This window comes from Pseudorca crassidens, chromosome 3 (assembly GCF_039906515.1).
Source record: "Pseudorca crassidens isolate mPseCra1 chromosome 3, mPseCra1.hap1, whole genome shotgun sequence".
Taxonomy (NCBI): Eukaryota; Metazoa; Chordata; class Mammalia; order Artiodactyla; family Delphinidae; genus Pseudorca; species Pseudorca crassidens.
Window position 1 is genome coordinate 125572552 of NC_090298.1, and position 16014 is coordinate 125588565.

The 16014-nt window shown below is 53.1% G+C and overlaps 1 protein-coding gene and 1 long non-coding RNA gene across 3 annotated transcripts; one reads left to right on the top strand and one right to left on the bottom strand.

Annotated features, from left to right (window-relative positions):
- Positions 1–488: 488 nt before the first annotated feature.
- PCYOX1L (prenylcysteine oxidase 1 like) lies at positions 489–12051 on the top strand. Of its 2 annotated transcripts, XM_067732210.1 has the most exons (6): positions 489–624; positions 4128–4334; positions 6180–6354; positions 8067–8278; positions 10480–10620; positions 11087–12051. In XM_067732210.1, the coding sequence occupies exons 1-6, from the start codon at positions 540–542 to the stop codon at positions 11743–11745; spliced, it is 1479 nt and encodes a 492-aa protein (XP_067588311.1). In that variant the 5' UTR covers positions 489–539; the 3' UTR covers positions 11746–12051. The 2 variants fall into 2 exon arrangements, with proteins under 2 accessions (XP_067588311.1, XP_067588312.1); XM_067732211.1 differs by lacking the exon at positions 4128–4334 and having other exon boundaries at positions 501–624.
- LOC137221860 (uncharacterized) lies at positions 618–15091 on the bottom strand. The gene is made up of 3 exons (XR_010942185.1): positions 14892–15091; positions 5676–5909; positions 618–1052 (listed from the first exon to the last, which is right to left on the bottom strand). It is a non-coding gene; the product is annotated as an uncharacterized lncRNA (long non-coding RNA).
- Between the last annotated feature and the right edge of the window lie 923 nt (positions 15092–16014).

Sequence of the window (16014 nt, forward strand, 5' to 3'; positions counted from 1 at the left end):
AGCCATCCCGACTGCATGACTGGTCAGCAATTTCCAGCACTTGCAGACACTGCCAAGTGATTTCACATCCCCTATCTCACGTGATTGCCACAACCACCTAGAAAGGCAGAGCAGGGAAACAGAACGAGACACAGACAAGGCACGCTACAGAGCCACTAACGCTCAGAGGTTGGATTGGAACCGAGATCGTCAAAGCTTCAATTCTTTCCCTGCCGTCAATCCCCCCGGAGCTGGGCCCTGGTCCTGAAGCCGAGCGCTCGAAACGCGCACACCTGCGCCGGAGCAGGACGAGCCAGCCAATGAGGAAACCGAATCCAGGAGGCGGGACGGAGAAGCTGCCAATGACAGAGCCTGGCCCCAGAGAGATGCGGCTAATGAGGGCCTCCTGCCGGAGAGGGAAGGCTGATTGTCCAATGAGAGGCTGCGACCAGCGAGGCTGGAAGGCGGAACAGCCAGTGAGGCGCCGGGCTGGGGCGGAGAGCCCAGCGCCAACCCGCGACTGCCCGAGTACCAGCGTGCTGCCCCAGTCGCTGCCCGCCATGGCCCGCGCTGCCCGGCTCTTGGCCTCGCTGGCCGCCCTCCTCGCCGCTGCCGCTACAGGCGATGCCCGGCCCAGCAAAATCGGTGCGGGAAGGACCGGGTGGGGTGCTGATCTGGGGACGGCTGCGAGGGAAAAGGGTTGTGAGCCGGGAGTCTCTGGATGGGGGAAGGGGAAGGCAGCCGGGCGAGGGAGGGGTCCTCGGGAGAGGAGCTGGGTGGAGAAGAGCCGAGGCACTGCGACTGGGCGAGGAAGGGGACCGCAGTAGGCAAGGTGCTGATGGCGTGGGCTTGTGTCCAGGGCTACCTGGAGCGGAAAAGAGGCTTGGGGCAGGACTGGTCACCGATCTTACCGGAAGGTCCAGGGTCACTGAGCATCTGCCGTGGATCTGGCTCTTTGCCAGGTGCCCCCAGGACAGAGATTCTGGCCTCTCTGGTTGACGTCATCACACAGGTTTATTGAGGGTCGTCTATGTAGCAGGCACAGTGCTCCACAGTTCTGTGTGGAGAAGAGACTGCACAATACAAGGAAGTTAGTGCTAGGGCTGAGAAAGCACTGTGAATTCAGAGGAGGGGCGCTTCACCCCAGTCTTTGTGGGCTCTGGGAGGTCTTCCTAGAAGTAACATCTAAGCCAAAACCTCATGGAGGGTAGGAGGCAGTTCTAGGGGAGACAGAACCCATGGTAAGTCCTCTGGGGATAGATTTGCTGAATGACAAAGTGGGGAATTTTCAACAGCAGTCTTCTTACTTATTTGCTTTCTTTTGAAATTTTCAAACATAGACCAAAGTTGAAAGAATTGTACAGTGATCACCTGTATACCCAGCATCTAGATTCTGCCATTAAGAAACTGCTACTATATTTGCTTTATCACATACCTATCACATGTGCATTAATCCATGTTACATTTTAATGCATTTCAAAATAAATTGCAGACATCATGACATTTTGCTAAATACTTCATCATGTATATAATTGACTAGAATTCCATATTTGTTTACACTTTTTACCTCTTAACATTTGTCATTTTAACTCTACGTGAATCAAAGTTTTTCAAGTCCCTCGTATATAAAATTCCCATAGGAAGAGATGCTGGGCTTCTGGTGTGAAGGAGAAGGAGTCCCTAATCCACTAGGCTGCCCTCTGTGCGCTCTAGGTGGCAGGGAGGGATGCCCCATGGGAGCACCACGGACTTAATAGGGCCAGTGCAGTGCTAAGGTTTGGATTACCAAACCACAGCTCAGGCCATAAAGGGTTAAGACAGGCTGAAGCATGCCAGAAATCAGTTTGAGACTGAACATTTAGGGTTTTCAGAGGAAAGAGAAGCCTGAGAGCTGGAGTGGCCAGAGAAGGCCTAATGGAGGAGGTGGATTTGGAGCCGGAAGAATTAGGCAGGCAATGTCTTGAGATGCAGGGCCTCTCTCATCTCTTGGGAAAGGGCAGCAGAGCAGGACATTTCTCACTGAACAGTGAAGAAGGGGCAGGGCCTCCTCACAGCTCTACCATTTCTGGCAACGCAGAACTTGCTGCCTTCCTCATTCCAGCCAGCCCTACCCACCTCACCCCAGGCATCATCAAGGCAGGCTACGTGGCAATGCCATGCTGTCTTGTAGCTTTCCTGATTGTCCTCAGCCCTCTGACAAGAGCGTCTGTCTGTCCGTGGTGGTTTGGACTCTACCCACAATGGGAACGAGGAGCTTCCTGTTAAGATGGCTTAATCCTCAGGCTGCTGCATGATCAAATCTGAACACCTCGGTGTGGCACTGGACCCTTTTTCTTTTAATTTTATTTATTTATTTATTTATTTTTGGCTGTGTTGGGTCTTCATTGCTGTGCACGGGCTTTCTCTAGTTGCAGCGAGCGGGGGCTACTCTTTGTTGCTGTGCGCGGGCTTCTCATTTCTGTGGCTTCTCTTGTTGTGGAGCACAGGCTCTAGGCGTGCGGGCTTCAGCAGTTGTGGCTCGTGGGCTTCAGTAGTTGTGGCAGATGGGCTCTAGAGCACAGGCTCAGTAGTTGTGGCGCACAGGCTTAGTTGCTCCGCGGCATGTGGGATCTTCCCGGACCAGGGCTCGAACCCGTGTCCCCTGCATTGGCAGGCGGATTCTTAACCACGGCGCCACCAGGGAAGCCCACATTGGACCCTTTAAACTCCCCCGTAGTTCCACATGTGACCATGCTGTTCTCTCTGCAGAGAATGTGTTTCTGCTCACTGGCAAAGCCTATTGTGCTCCAGGGTCGTTGCTTCCCTGTGAAGCCTGGGGCCCACACCCTCAGGCAGAATTCACTGCTTCCTCAGGATTCTCTGGAATCCTGCTGTTGCACTTGGTCACACGTTGTCATTGCTAATAGTGCATGAGTCTGTCCACCCGCTCCCCGCCTATGCTCAGGGGGACAGGAGCTCTCCCTGTTTGATTCATCCTATGTCCAGCACATCTTACCACAGACCAGAGAGTGGGTGTCAGTTTGTGGGTGTTGAATGAGCTGACTCTCAATGAGGTGAGGTCTTCTGCTTCCCTGTAGTCCTTGGGCAGCTTCCAGGCCTTGTGATAGCAGTTTCTCTGGGGGGGGGGGGGAGGGTAATTTGGGGCTTGGTCGAAAATGGAAGTGGTAGGGAGCACATTGGTTTAAAACGTTAAGGGCATTCTTGGAAGTGGCTTTGTAAACACTGAGAAGAAGGAAGTAGTTTGTTCTTTCAAGATGCAACAAATAGTGAGCTCTACTGCCTGCCAGGATCTGGGGACATAGGGACCTGCCCTCAGACCTTAACAGATCATTTGAGTATAGTGTGCCATGGACTAGGCCAGGGTAAGGAGAGTGCTGTGGGACTATGCAGGAGGGACACTTGTCTGAGGCGGGTCAGGCAAGCCAGCTAAAAACTACATATAAGGGCCACAGAGGTCAGTGAGGCAAAGGGTGACAGAGCATTTCTGACAAAGGACGCAGTGAGGGCAAAGGCACAGACATGAGAGAGCAAAGTCCCATGCTCCACAGCAAAAGAAGTCAAGACAGACAAGAAGGTGGAGTGTTGCAAGGGTGAGGCAGGGAATGGAATAAGTAAATGGAGCCCAGATCATAAAGAACCGTGTATTTTTGCCTTCTTGACAGGAGCCTGTGGTCTTAGGGACCAACATGGGTCTAGTAAGGACAAATCACACCAGCTTTATCTCATTCTCTTTTTGAGTAGGTTACAAGACTGTCAGATGAGACGAAAGCTGTGTCTTAGATATGTGGTGGGCAAAAATTGTGGGCAGCATGGCCATCCATTTCAGTAGTTTCATACCTGCTTTACTGTCCTCTCAGTGCTATGGAATGATTACTATCTGTTTGGTCAGTGGTTCCTAGCAGCACCTCAGAGCCCTGTCCAATGAAACGCTTTTCTCAGTGACTTGGATGAGACTATTGATGGTATATGAACCAAGTTTGCAACTAACAGGAAGGCAGGAGGCTGCAGATTTCCTTTTTGAGATGTTAAAAGCCTATGAGATGCAAATACCTGGGAACCACCGGCCCAGGAGGCTGAGAAGGCGTGACCCGCAGTCTCACGCCCATGCTCTGTCTCTCCCCACGCCTGCCTCCCGGGCCTGCTGACAGCCGTGGTTGGAGCCGGAATTGGGGGCTCTGCCGTGGCCCATTTCCTCCAACAGCACTTCGGCCCCCGGGTGCAGATCGACGTGTTTGAGAAGGGGACCGTGGGCGGCCGCCTGGCCACCATCTCGGTCAACAAGCAGCACTACGAGAGCGGCGCCGCCTCCTTCCACTCCCTGAGCCTCCACATGCAGGGCTTCGTCAAGCAGCTGGGTGAGTGCGCCGTCCTGGGGCTGGCGGCAGCCCTCGGGCCCTTCCCAGATTACCCTGGTGGTCAAGGCCGAAAGGTCATATAGCCCAATCTCCTCGTTTTACAGATGGAGCAGCTGAGACCAGAGAGGGGAAGGAACTTGCCTGAGGTTACACAGTGAGTTAGTTGCAGAGCCGGGATTAGAACTCAGGTTTGACCTCTCCCCCAGGCCAGTTTCTTTCCCTTTCAATTTGCTGCTTCTCAATAATCATAATCATAATGGCTTCCACATGGTGTATGCTTGCCAAGTACCTGGCATCCTTCTAGGTGATACATAGGCATTACCTCCAATCCTCCCTACCAGCCTGCAAGATGGGTATTGTATCTCCTCCCAAGGAAACTGAGGCTCAGAAAGCATATACACCTCGGCTAAGTCTCTGCAGCTAATAAGTGAGAGAACTGAGATTCAACCGCAGCAGCATCTGTCAAAACCACAAATACGGGGCTTCCCTGGTGGCGCAGTGGTTAAGAATCCACCTGCCAGTGCAGGGGACACGGGTTCGATCCCTGGTCCGGGAAGATCCCACATGCCACGGAGCAACTAAGCCCGTGTGCCACAACTACTGAGCCTGTGCTCTAGAGCCCACGAGCCACAACTAGTGGAGCCTGTGTGCCTAGAGCCCGTGCTCCGCCACAAGAGAAGCCACCGCAATGAGAAGCCTGCACACCGCAACGAAGAGTAGCCTCCACTCGCTGCAACTAGAGAAAAGCCCACGCGCCGCAACTAGAGAAGGCCCACGCACAGCAACAAAGACCCAGCTCAGCCAAAACTAAATTAATTAATTAAGTTAAAAAAAAAATACATATACGGTTGGATGCAGAAATTCCATTTCTCAGAAGTGATCCTGTAGGTGTACCCGCAGATGTTCAGAGTGGCAGGCACACGAGGTTGTTCATTATAGCATTGTAATAGCAAAAAGTTGAAAATATCCCACCCACCCACCCACTGGGATCTGAGATTAAACAAAGTATTGTTTAAGTACACAGCCGACTGTTCAGCAGCCAGAGTGAGGAAGTCCTGTAGGCCCACGTATAGAACAGTCTCCAAGATACATATGTCAATAAGGTGCAGACCAGTGTATATAGTATGTGGGGGTGAGGGGAGGGATAACTCAGAGATATGTACACATTTATAAGTGTTTGCACAAAATATCTCTAGAAGGATGCTGCAGGAATATACTTACTGGTTGCCTCTGGGTAGGGGAACTTCGTGGCTTTGGGACAGGAATAGGAGGGAAAGAAAGAAAAACCCGTGACTTAGGGCAGGTCCTCTAATCGCTCAGCCTCACTTTCCACATCTTTACCTGGGGTTGCTAACACCTGTTCTGCCTCTCCCGAGGCTGTGAGAAGATGAAGTGAGATACGAAGACCCAGTGCTCTGTAAGTTGTAGAGTGCAGGCAGTTGCCAGGAGCTGTGATTCCTTCCATGTGGCCTTGGTGCCCAGGGCTGCCATCTCAGAGCAGGCCCTGTTGGCTGTCAGCCCCTGCATGGTCCAGGATGACGTCTGAATTTCCCTCACTCGTGGCTGAGTGGATCCCTGTTGGAAAAAAATATAAAATGGTACATTAGTTTAATTTTCATTTCTTTGTTGACTAGCCAGGCCAGATATCTCCCCAGTGTATTGTGTACTGTTCTTAGACAAGCAGCACAGATGCACAAACCATAGTGTTCATATTCCCTTTGATGGAGCCGATCCATGTGCATCCTTCAGGACGGCCCCTGAATCTAAGCCTCAGGAATCGCTAGGTTCCCCCGGGGCGGGGGGTGCTCCGAAGGGGACCTGAGGGCCTCCTCCTTGTCTCCTCAGGGCTGCGGCACCGGCGCGAAGTGGGAGGGAGGAGTGCCATCTTCAACGGGGAGGACTTTGTGCTGGAGGAGACTGACTGGTACCTGCTGAACCTCTTCCGCCTCTGGTGGCACTACGGCATCAGCTTCCTGAGACTGCAGATGTGGGTGGAGGAGGTCATGGAGAAGTTCATGAGGTAGGGCTGGGTGGGGTGTGGGGAGGGCATTCTAGAAGGAGAGAGGAATAGAGGTGCCGCAGGAACCAACATGACTGTACACTGTCCAAAAGGAAAAGGTACTTGCCGGGTGTGAGAATTCCGCCCAGGCTCCGAGCACGCCCGGCGTGGACAAGGTGCTTGCTTAGTGCAGCGGTAGTTGGTCTCTCGCGTTGTCACCCTGGCATCCTCTTTCCCTCAGCTAAAAGCATGGGTTGCAAACTCAGCCACCTTCAAGGGCCCACCTGGGGTATGAATAAGTAAAGCAGTTGGGTGGAAGGGAAGGCTAGGGGGTGAGGGGCCCTGAAGAGCCAGGCCCCCCTCTGAAGGGGCGGCCGCTCTCTGCTCGAGCCACTGGTGGCCATGGGGGAATGCCATCTTCCAGTGTTTCAGAAGAAGCTGGAAATCCAGTTATATGTGAAATCTCCCAGTTTTTCAGTGTGCACAACCAATTCATCTTATAAGGCAAATGAAACATATCTGTCAGCCACAGGCAGCCTGTGGGCCACCATTTACAAACTCTTCTGTCCCCCAGTCCCACCATGAACAAACAGCTTTCTTTACCACCTGTCTCCTCCTTGGGTCCTGGACCCCTCTCCATCAACTCCAAATAACGAGGACAAGTGGGCTGTTGTCACCCTGTCCACCTCTCGTAATCCGCTCACTCACCAGGCGAGTACGCAGCTCTCCCCCACAGTCCTTCCTGAAGGTTCTCCCTGTTTCCTGGCCCAGGTGCAGAGGCTGCAGCATCAGACCCTCAGTCGTGGTCTCTAGGCCTCCTTCCTGGTTGCTGGCGCTTCTCCGCCCTTCCCACTCCTGTAACTATGCTTTTCACGGCCCTTCTTCCTTATATTCTCCGGGTGCCCCCAAAGCCATGTCTTCACTCCTCTTTCCTCTTTCTTATATTTTTCTCCCTTGTCAATTTCATCTAAACCCCCAGGGCCAAGTTCTCCTTTTTGTGGGAGACAGCCTCTACCTGTCGGCCCCCAGTTTCCCCTTAAGTTCCAGACCCACTAACTAATCAGTTTCTAACTGCTTTGTGGATACCCCCATCTGGGTGTCACATCCATAACCAAACTCAACAGGTTGACAGAGCAGCCCAAGCAGAGGCAACTTTTTCAAAGGCCAGCCATCCAAAAGTCCATCAGCAGATTGTTCCAGGCAAATGCCAGCCCCTGAGATGGGGGGAGTTGTGGGAGAACAAGCCATTATCGAGGGGGTGAGTGGGAGGCCTGCTGGACCGAGCCGGACAGCTTTGACATAAGGCAGTTGCCATCGGGTCTGATGTGGTCCTAGAAGCCACTTCGGGCAGAGCCGAAGTTGCTGGAGAGGGGATGTGTCAGTGGGGGCGGGCATAGCCCACTGCTTGGCAGTCCCAGCTGAGTGAGAAGAGGGCTGTGACCTCAGGCAGGGAGTGGCTTGAGAGGTGACATGTTTGTCATTCAGCAGAGCCACGATGTGAAGCCAGGTCTGGTGGGATTCCAGAGTATTTGCCCTTCCCTCTGGGCTGTCCCTCTAAGTGAGACAGGCCGACTACAACCAGCGAATAGGCCATTACCAGCCTCCTCTCCCACCCACTGCATGGAGAGGAGGCGCGGGTCCCTGCTGGGCCCCCCCAGGTGCAGTGACCCAGCAGCAGGTGGCCAGCTGAAAGGCCTTTCTGCACAAGGGCTCTGGCTCCACTTGTCTCCCAGGATCTATAAGTACCAGGCTCACGGTTATGCCTTCTCGGGTGTGGAGGAACTGCTCTACTCGCTGGGGGAATCCGCCTTTGTCAACATGACCCAGCGCTCCGTGGCCGAGTCCCTGCTCCAGGTGGGCGTCACACAGCGCTTTATCGATGATGTCGTCTCCGCTGTCCTGCGGGCCAGCTACGGCCAGTCAGCAGCGATGCCTGCCTTTGCCGGTGAGCCTCCAGCCCTCGGCCTGCCCACCTGCCCTTCCCTGGCCCTCCCTGTAATAACCTCACATTTACCCGGCTCAGTACAGTTGCCTAGCCAACACTGCCCCCTCTGATTCTGGCATCTATCCTCCAAGCTGTCAGGAGATGGTATTCATCCCACTTCACAGATGGTGAAAGGGAGGCTCAGCTCTCAGGTCCTGTGTGTTTTTACCACTCCTGTTTGGATCGGTTTCAGGAGCTGTCCCGTTGAGGCCTCTGGGCCCCTGGGTATTTATCTGTTAGAGCACCGCATCTTCCCAGCTTATTACTGGGGCAGGTGGGCACATGTACCACCCACCATCCTCCAGCACAGGCCACAGATCTGCCCGAGAGTCATCAGGGCATGTCTTCCCCAAGGCATGATGACCATTCTGGGCCTTGAAAGATGCTGTAGGATTTTGCTGGGGTGGTGGAGGGGCAGAGAGCGGCAATCAAGGCTGAGGAGCTACACGGGCACTCAGTGGCCTGCTTGGCTGTGTCCTCCTCTCCCCCTCCTACCATGGAAGGCCCAGGCTCGGTCCTTTGTCCTCTTCTGCTCTCAACTACTTAGCCTCCCTTGGTGAGCTCAGCCAGTTTCAAGACTTTAAATTCCACCCACCTGACTCCCAAATATGACCTCCAGCCCAGACCTCTCTCCAAAAATGCAGGCTCATGTGTCAGCTGCCACCCTTGTGTCTGCACTGGAAGGGCTAATGGGCGTCTCAGACTCAGCATGTCCAAACCTGAGCTTCTGATCTTTCCCCTCGAGCCCCTGCCCCTCCCAGCGTCTGCCCAGCTTGGCTGGTAATTACTCCTTTCCATTGCTCCAGCCAAAACCTTGAATCATTTCTTTCTCTCATATCCTTTATGTCATATGTCAGGAAATCCCATCTGCTCTACCTTCCACGTATACCCAGAATCTGAGAGCTTCCTACTACCGCCTCGTCCTTGGTCTAAGCCACCAACATCCCTCAGCAGGATTACTGCAGCTCTCCTACCATGTGCCCCACCCCCTGGCCCCCCAAGCTCAATGCATCAGCCAGATGATCCTTTTAAAACAAAAGACAGATCCTGACAGGCCTGCATGTAAAACTATAATGGCTCCCACTTACCTTCAAGGAAAACCCAAAGTCCTTCTAGTGGCCTGCAGGGCCCTACATGGTCTAGGCCTCACCACCTCACCACTCCCTCACCCCAAACCAGCCACTCTGGCCTCCCTGCCGTGTCTCCAACGTCCCAGGCGCACTCACACCTTGAGGTTTTTGTGTGGCCAGCCCTCTGCGTGGAGCATTCTTCCCTGAGACACAATCATGGTAAACTCTCGCTCTCCCATGTCTTTGTGAAGATGTTGCCTTTTCATTGAAGCTGCCCCTACCCCTCCTGCCCTGCAGGTATCATCTTCTAGCAGACTGCTTGATCGACTTATTTGATCTCCTCCCACTAGAAGGCAGGCTTTCCAATGGGAACCTCTGTCTCCTTCGTTTACTGACGTATCCTTACAATAGTGCCGACCATCATAGGCACTCAGCCCATTTTTGCTGAATAAATGAATGAAAAGGTTTATAATGAACAAGCACCTCCCATATGCCCAGGATACTATTCCTCTGGCTCTTGGCACAGCTAGCTCCTTCCCACCCTTCAGGTCCTGCCTCGTTTCACCTCAGCGAGACTACCCTGCTCACTCTGCCGGTATCCTGTATGTATCCTTCAAGATATAATTCACATACCACACAGTTCACCCATTTAAAGTGTAGGATTCAGTGGCTTTCAGTATATTCACAGAGTTGTGCCTCCATTACCACAATCAATTGTAGAACATTTTCACTGCCCAAAAGAAACCCCACACCTATAGCCATCAGTTCCCCAACATCCCCCAGCCTTCCAGCCCTAGGCAACCACGAATCTGCTCTGTGTTGCTATGGATTTGCTCAATCTGGGCAGTCTGTGTAAGCAGAATCATACAATCTGTGGTCTTTTATAGTGGCTCTTGCACTGAGCCTAATGTTTTTACTTCGCAACATTGTGAATTTTGTTGCAGTTATTTGTGCGTGTCGTCTCTCCGCGCCCAGGGTTGGGAGGAGTCTTGGCCTGGGAGAGAGGCCCCGGTAGGACGGTGCTGGACTCTCCAGCCCACCGCGCAGTGGTTCTGAGAACCCACTGGCTGCCCTCCCTCCCCCTTTGCCCAGGAGCCATGTCGCTAGCCGGGGCCCAAGGCAGCCTGTGGTCTGTGGAGGGAGGCAACAAGCTGGTTTGTTCCGGTCTGCTGAAGCTCACCAAGGCCAACGTGATCCACGCCACGGTCACCACTGTGACCCTGCAGCAAACAGGTGAGTAGACAGAGCAGGGGCCATGGCCACTCCATTCCTAAACAGTGAACACTTCCACCTCCTCTTTCCCTAAAGCCCTGGTTTATGACCTGCTGGGGAGTGGTTCCCAGCACTGCCGAGTGACACCAGAGGGCACTGTTGCCCCGATTCAAATGTCAGAGCCAGAAAGCAGAGACTTGCATTAATCTAGTCCCATTCATTTGACCACTGAGGACTTTGAGCCACAGCCTTGCCCACGTTCCCCCAGCTAGTCAGAGGCAGAGCCAGAGAAAGAGCTCGGGTTTCCTGACTCCAGTCCAGGCTCACCCTGCAGCCACACCAGCACGGAAAGACTGGGACCCAGCAGCTGGAAAGCCCAGCTGCACCCATTGAGGGTCTCGTCCCCTCAGTGCAGGGCCCCAGATGGCAGGTAAGTGGGGAGAAGCTGAGAAAGAAGCGGGCTTTTGTGCTCTCTTCCCTCTCCTAGAGGGGAAACCCTTGTACCATGTCAAGTATGAGAATGAGGTGGGCACAGGCTCTGATTACTACGACATAGTGGTCATCGCCACCCCCCTGCACCTGGACAACAGCAGTACCATCACCTTTGAAGGCTTCGACCCACCCATCGATGTCGTCCAGGGCTCCTTCCAGCCCACCGTCATCTCCTTGGTCCATGGCTACCTCAACTCTTCCTACTTCGGCTTCCCCGACCCTAAGCTTTTCCCCTTTGCCAGCATCCTCACCACAGACTTCCCCAGCTTCTTCTGCGCCCTGGACAACATGTGTCTCGTCAACGTCTCGGCCAGCTTCCGGCGGAAGCAGCCTCAGGAGGCCGCCGTGTGGCGAGTCCGGTCCCCCCAGCCCCTCCTTCGCTCCCAGCTGAAGACCCTCTTTCGCTCCTACTACTCAGTGCAGACGGCCGAGTGGCAGGCCCACCCCGTCCACGGCCCCCGCAGCCCCCTCCCGCGGTTCGTGCTGCACGACCAGCTCTTCCTCCTCAACGCCCTGGAGTGGGCGGCCAGCTCCGTGGAGGTGACGGCAGTGGCTGCCAAGAACGTGGCCCTGCTGGCTTTCAACCGCTGGTACCAGGACCTAGACAAGATTGACCAGAAGGATTTGATGCACAAGGTAAAGACGGAACTGTGAGGGCTCCGGGGAGAGCTGGAAACGTCCAGCCCCCGCTCAAGACGGATCCCCCCCCCCCCCCCACGCAGCGGCCAAGGTTTTACAAGCCACACTCACCCACAGAGCCCTTCTCTGACCCCTCGTGTGTGGAGGGTCTTTTCTCTCCATTGTGGGTCCTGGTGACCAACTCTCTGCCTCTCCATCTTAAGGATTTTCACAGTGTTGCTTCTTTTGAAGGGGGAGAGTAAGAGCGGGGGAAGGACATTCAAGCCAATGTATTCATTTATTTATTTTTTCTAAGAAGAAATAAAAATCCATCTTAAGCTGCTTCTGATTTGGTTTTCGAACTAGGAGACAGTGATAACTATGGGAGGGAATATAAGGCAGAGAACTCTGAATCCAATTTCCTTATTGTTTTCCCCTGCCTACTCCCAACATGTACCTGAGGCAACACTTACAATGAAACATATGTAACCAGATGGTTACAAATAGAGGGAAGATGAGAAAACATGAGACAGGATTAAAGCTCCTACTTAACTGTAGGCTTGCTAGATGCAAGGTACCTAGTTAAGAACTTAATAGACACCATCCAAGCCTCTAGAAAACACTGCATATTGGAGGAGATGACTGTGGTAGGATACGAGGAAGAAACGGTTACCCCAGCAGAGCTGGCAGTATAGCTCCGAGCTTCCTGGTAACCAGTGGGAAAAGGGAAACATAGCAGGCCAAAGGAAGAGGAAAGCTTTTCCTTGGCACCTGGAAGAAGTGACCATTCTGTCCCTTAAGCAAGAGTTGAGGAGTAATACCGTGGATCTGTCTTATAAGAAAACAAGTTCCCAGCTGGTGGAGGGCAGTCCTGCCTCACCCGCAAGCACTCACCCCAGAAGAGGAAGGGGAGAAAAGAAGGTGCTGAGATGGAGTTCTTCGGAGGTTGGATGCCCAAGTCGCATCCAGACCTGCTAAATCTGGCTCGGGGGAGGGCCCAGATCCCCAGGATGACACGACACTGCCAAATGACATTGACATTGTGAACTCCCAGCAGGAACAGCCCCAGCAGGCATCCAGCTAACTTCCCTCCTTTGGTAGGGATGGAGATAAAAAGTCCAAAGTGAGGAAAGAATTTGCCCAGAGTCTCTGGATGAGTTCATAGAACGGAGCTTAAATCTTGAATGTCTCAAAAATTAATTGAATTCCGTATGGGGCAAAATACCCTTCAAGGAGGCAGAGGCCCAAACTGCCTCTGAAGTTGTTTTTACTATGCGGAAGTGATGGTAGTAAAAGAGATGGTACCTTTGAAGTGCAAGTAGTGTGCACTCATTGGTCACAGGAAATATGAGGCTGACACATCAGTAAGAATGCTTTTGGTTGCAGTAGTAGAAAACCAAATTCAAACTAGCTTAAGCAATAAAAGGGTCTTATTGGTTATCATAAAACTCCAGGCACAGGGCAGGCATCGAGCACTGTGGAATGCCAGCGTGGCCTTCACTTCTCTCATGGTCAGAGATGGCCATCAGAGGGTCTTCTCCCATGGCCCCTGAAGCAAAGTCTGGGCTCTGGGCCAAACTGGGCCCCTACTGAACCAATTCCTGTGGCCAAGTGAATGCCACATGCTGATTGGCTTAGGATTCAGCTACTGCACCAGTGCCTGGGACACAGGCGATAAGATTAAACCGATTGGCTTAGAACAGTCAAGTCTCACCCCCGGGGCAGAGGTGGTCTCCAAACTCTAAGATCAGAGGGGTAGAAAGGGTGTTGGAGAGCAGTACACTGACAACCAGATTCAGGAGGGGGCTGTGCCCTCCCCTTCCTCTCAGGTCCAATGAAATCAGTATGTAATGACTTCTTACAGTATGTCACGGCCTGTGTTTGAAATAAAGATGCTATGGGCTGTCATGCTGTAACCGATGATCGCTGGTATTGGGCCAGAGGACCAAGGCCAGTACCAGACTTGTCCCTAATAACACCCGTCCCTCGCATCCCTAAGGATGTGTGCACAGAAGAGGCAAACCAGGGCAGATACACTTGATCCTCAGCCTGGCTGCAGTGGAGCTGGCTGGTCCTTCAGAAACTTCCTTTATCTGGGTAGGCAGGCCTGAACAGCTCAGACCAAAAGCAGGCCAAAATGCCTACGCTGCCTGCTTCCACAAGTCCAAACCTGAGAGCTGGATCCCACCGCCTCTCTGCCTACAAGGAAAGGCCAGAGATTCCTGAAGGCATCAGAAGGGAGCATGGGAACCAGCAGGAAGCCTTGGCACCAGGGCCACCCTAGCCTTCTCAGGCCAGGAAAGAAGCCCCCAAGGGCCCACAGCTCTCTGGGAGAAGACAGAGCACTTGCAAAGACAGAGAGAGCTCTATGATCTGCCAAACAAAACAGGAAAGAGACCACACCACCTCAGTAGTCCCGGGTGCAACACAGTAGACTTTTAACGCTTCACCCCTAGACTCCACACCTAGAGCAGGTGAGCCAAGCAAAATTTCAGCACTTTGTGGGGAGGAGGGCTGTGGAGGGTAGAGTTTGAGGTGGGTGAGGAATAGTGAGGGAGAGAGGAATGCCTTGCTCCTGACCCACCTTTGAAGGAGCCACAGGGAAAGCTAAGGGCAGAGCGTGGGCTCCCTCTAGAGGCTTCTGTGCATGTATGCATTCATTCATTCACCAAGCCCTGCCACCCCTATTTTGCACCGGGCACTTGCTAGGTGTTGCACATGCAACACTGAAGGAGTTAAATGAGGCCTCTGTTCTCACGGAGTAGGAGGTTCTCACCAGACAGTGGAAAACATGAAATCCACTTAGAGCAAATGAGGTTCTGGGGTAGTGTAGACCTGCCTCTCCAAAGGTCCTGAACTCCCTGCTGCTGCCTTTAAACCACGGAACTGGGAAGGGCCAGCTGCCAGCCCAAGCTCACTAGGCCAAGCTCCTAAGTCACAGAATAATAAAACCAGAAAAGACACTGGAGATCCCTAAATCCCACCTGCTCGTTTCACAGATGAGAAAACCGAAGCCCAGAAAGAGGAAAAGGCAAGATCCGCATAAAACTAACGGGCATTTGTTGAGCATCTGTGTGTGTCTGATGCTCTGGTAGGAGGAGGACAGCCAGAACCACCCAGATGAGGAGCTTCCCCACCCGATCCCTATGCCCTGGGCACCCGGGGGGCTCCCAGGCCCTTACCCCACAAAAAGGCCTTGGAGGCCATGGTCCCTTGTGTTCAGCTGAAGTCTTAAGGCCTGGAGAGCAGGCTGCAGGGGCTTCAGAGAAGAGCAACCCCCCAGGGAGGAGAAGCGGCTGCTGAAGGCATCCGCACGCGCTGGCACATGAAGTCTACTTTCCATGTGTCTGGAACCAGGCCGAAGCTTCCTGGGGTAATTTTAACCAGTATCCACTCTAGAACAATACCAAAAAAGGTAAGTTACTTGCCAGCCCAGACAGGCACATACCAAACCACTGCCCTTTCACGAATTAGACCCTGAAAACATTCAGAACTAAAGCTGCTTCAGGCACTGAAGTTAGAGCAGCCAAGCAAAGTATTCCTGTGCTGGCTGTTGGCCCTTACCCTCAGAAAATAGCCGGAGCCCCTCAGCTGTCTTCGGAGAGGGAAGGTATTTTTAGCCCCTAGAACAGCTGACTTAGGATTTGCTGCAGGAGCTAGGAGGGCAGGGGAGGATTGAATTGCAAGGGGCTAATGGGAGAGGGGGTTGGAATTAGCATCCAGGGGTCAGGAGCCAGCAGGGGCTTTAGGGCAAGTCAGTCCACGCTGCCTTTTTGATCAGCAAAGGGTCTTGGTATAAGCCAGTAGTTCTCAAAGCGTGGTCCCCATACCAGCAGCGTCAGCATCACCTGGGAACCACTGCGTTAGAAAGGCGAAGTCTCAGCCCCCCGCCTCCAACCTACTGACTCAGAACCGCTGTGTGTGGGGCCCAGCAATCTGTATTTAAACAAGCCCTTCGGGGGATTCCAGTGCTAGCTATAGTTTGAGAACCACTGATAGAGCAAACCATCTAACCAGATCCCCTTGTGGATAAGGCTGGATGAAAGAATGATCTTCATTAATGTTCTCAACTCTTGAGTGTTTGTTCAAAGCCAGGAGTCTCCAGCCCAGAAAGACATACCCACATGAAAATTTAGGTGCTCACTGGCCCAGGTTAAAAACCCCTGCTCTTTGGCAACCTGAAGGCTCTTCTCTGGATCTAGCTCTGACATGCAGAGAATCTGAGTTGAAAGAGACTATGTACAACATCGACTCTACCCAAAGGAGGAATCCGCTCCACAATACTCTTGAGAGGCTCAGCCTTAG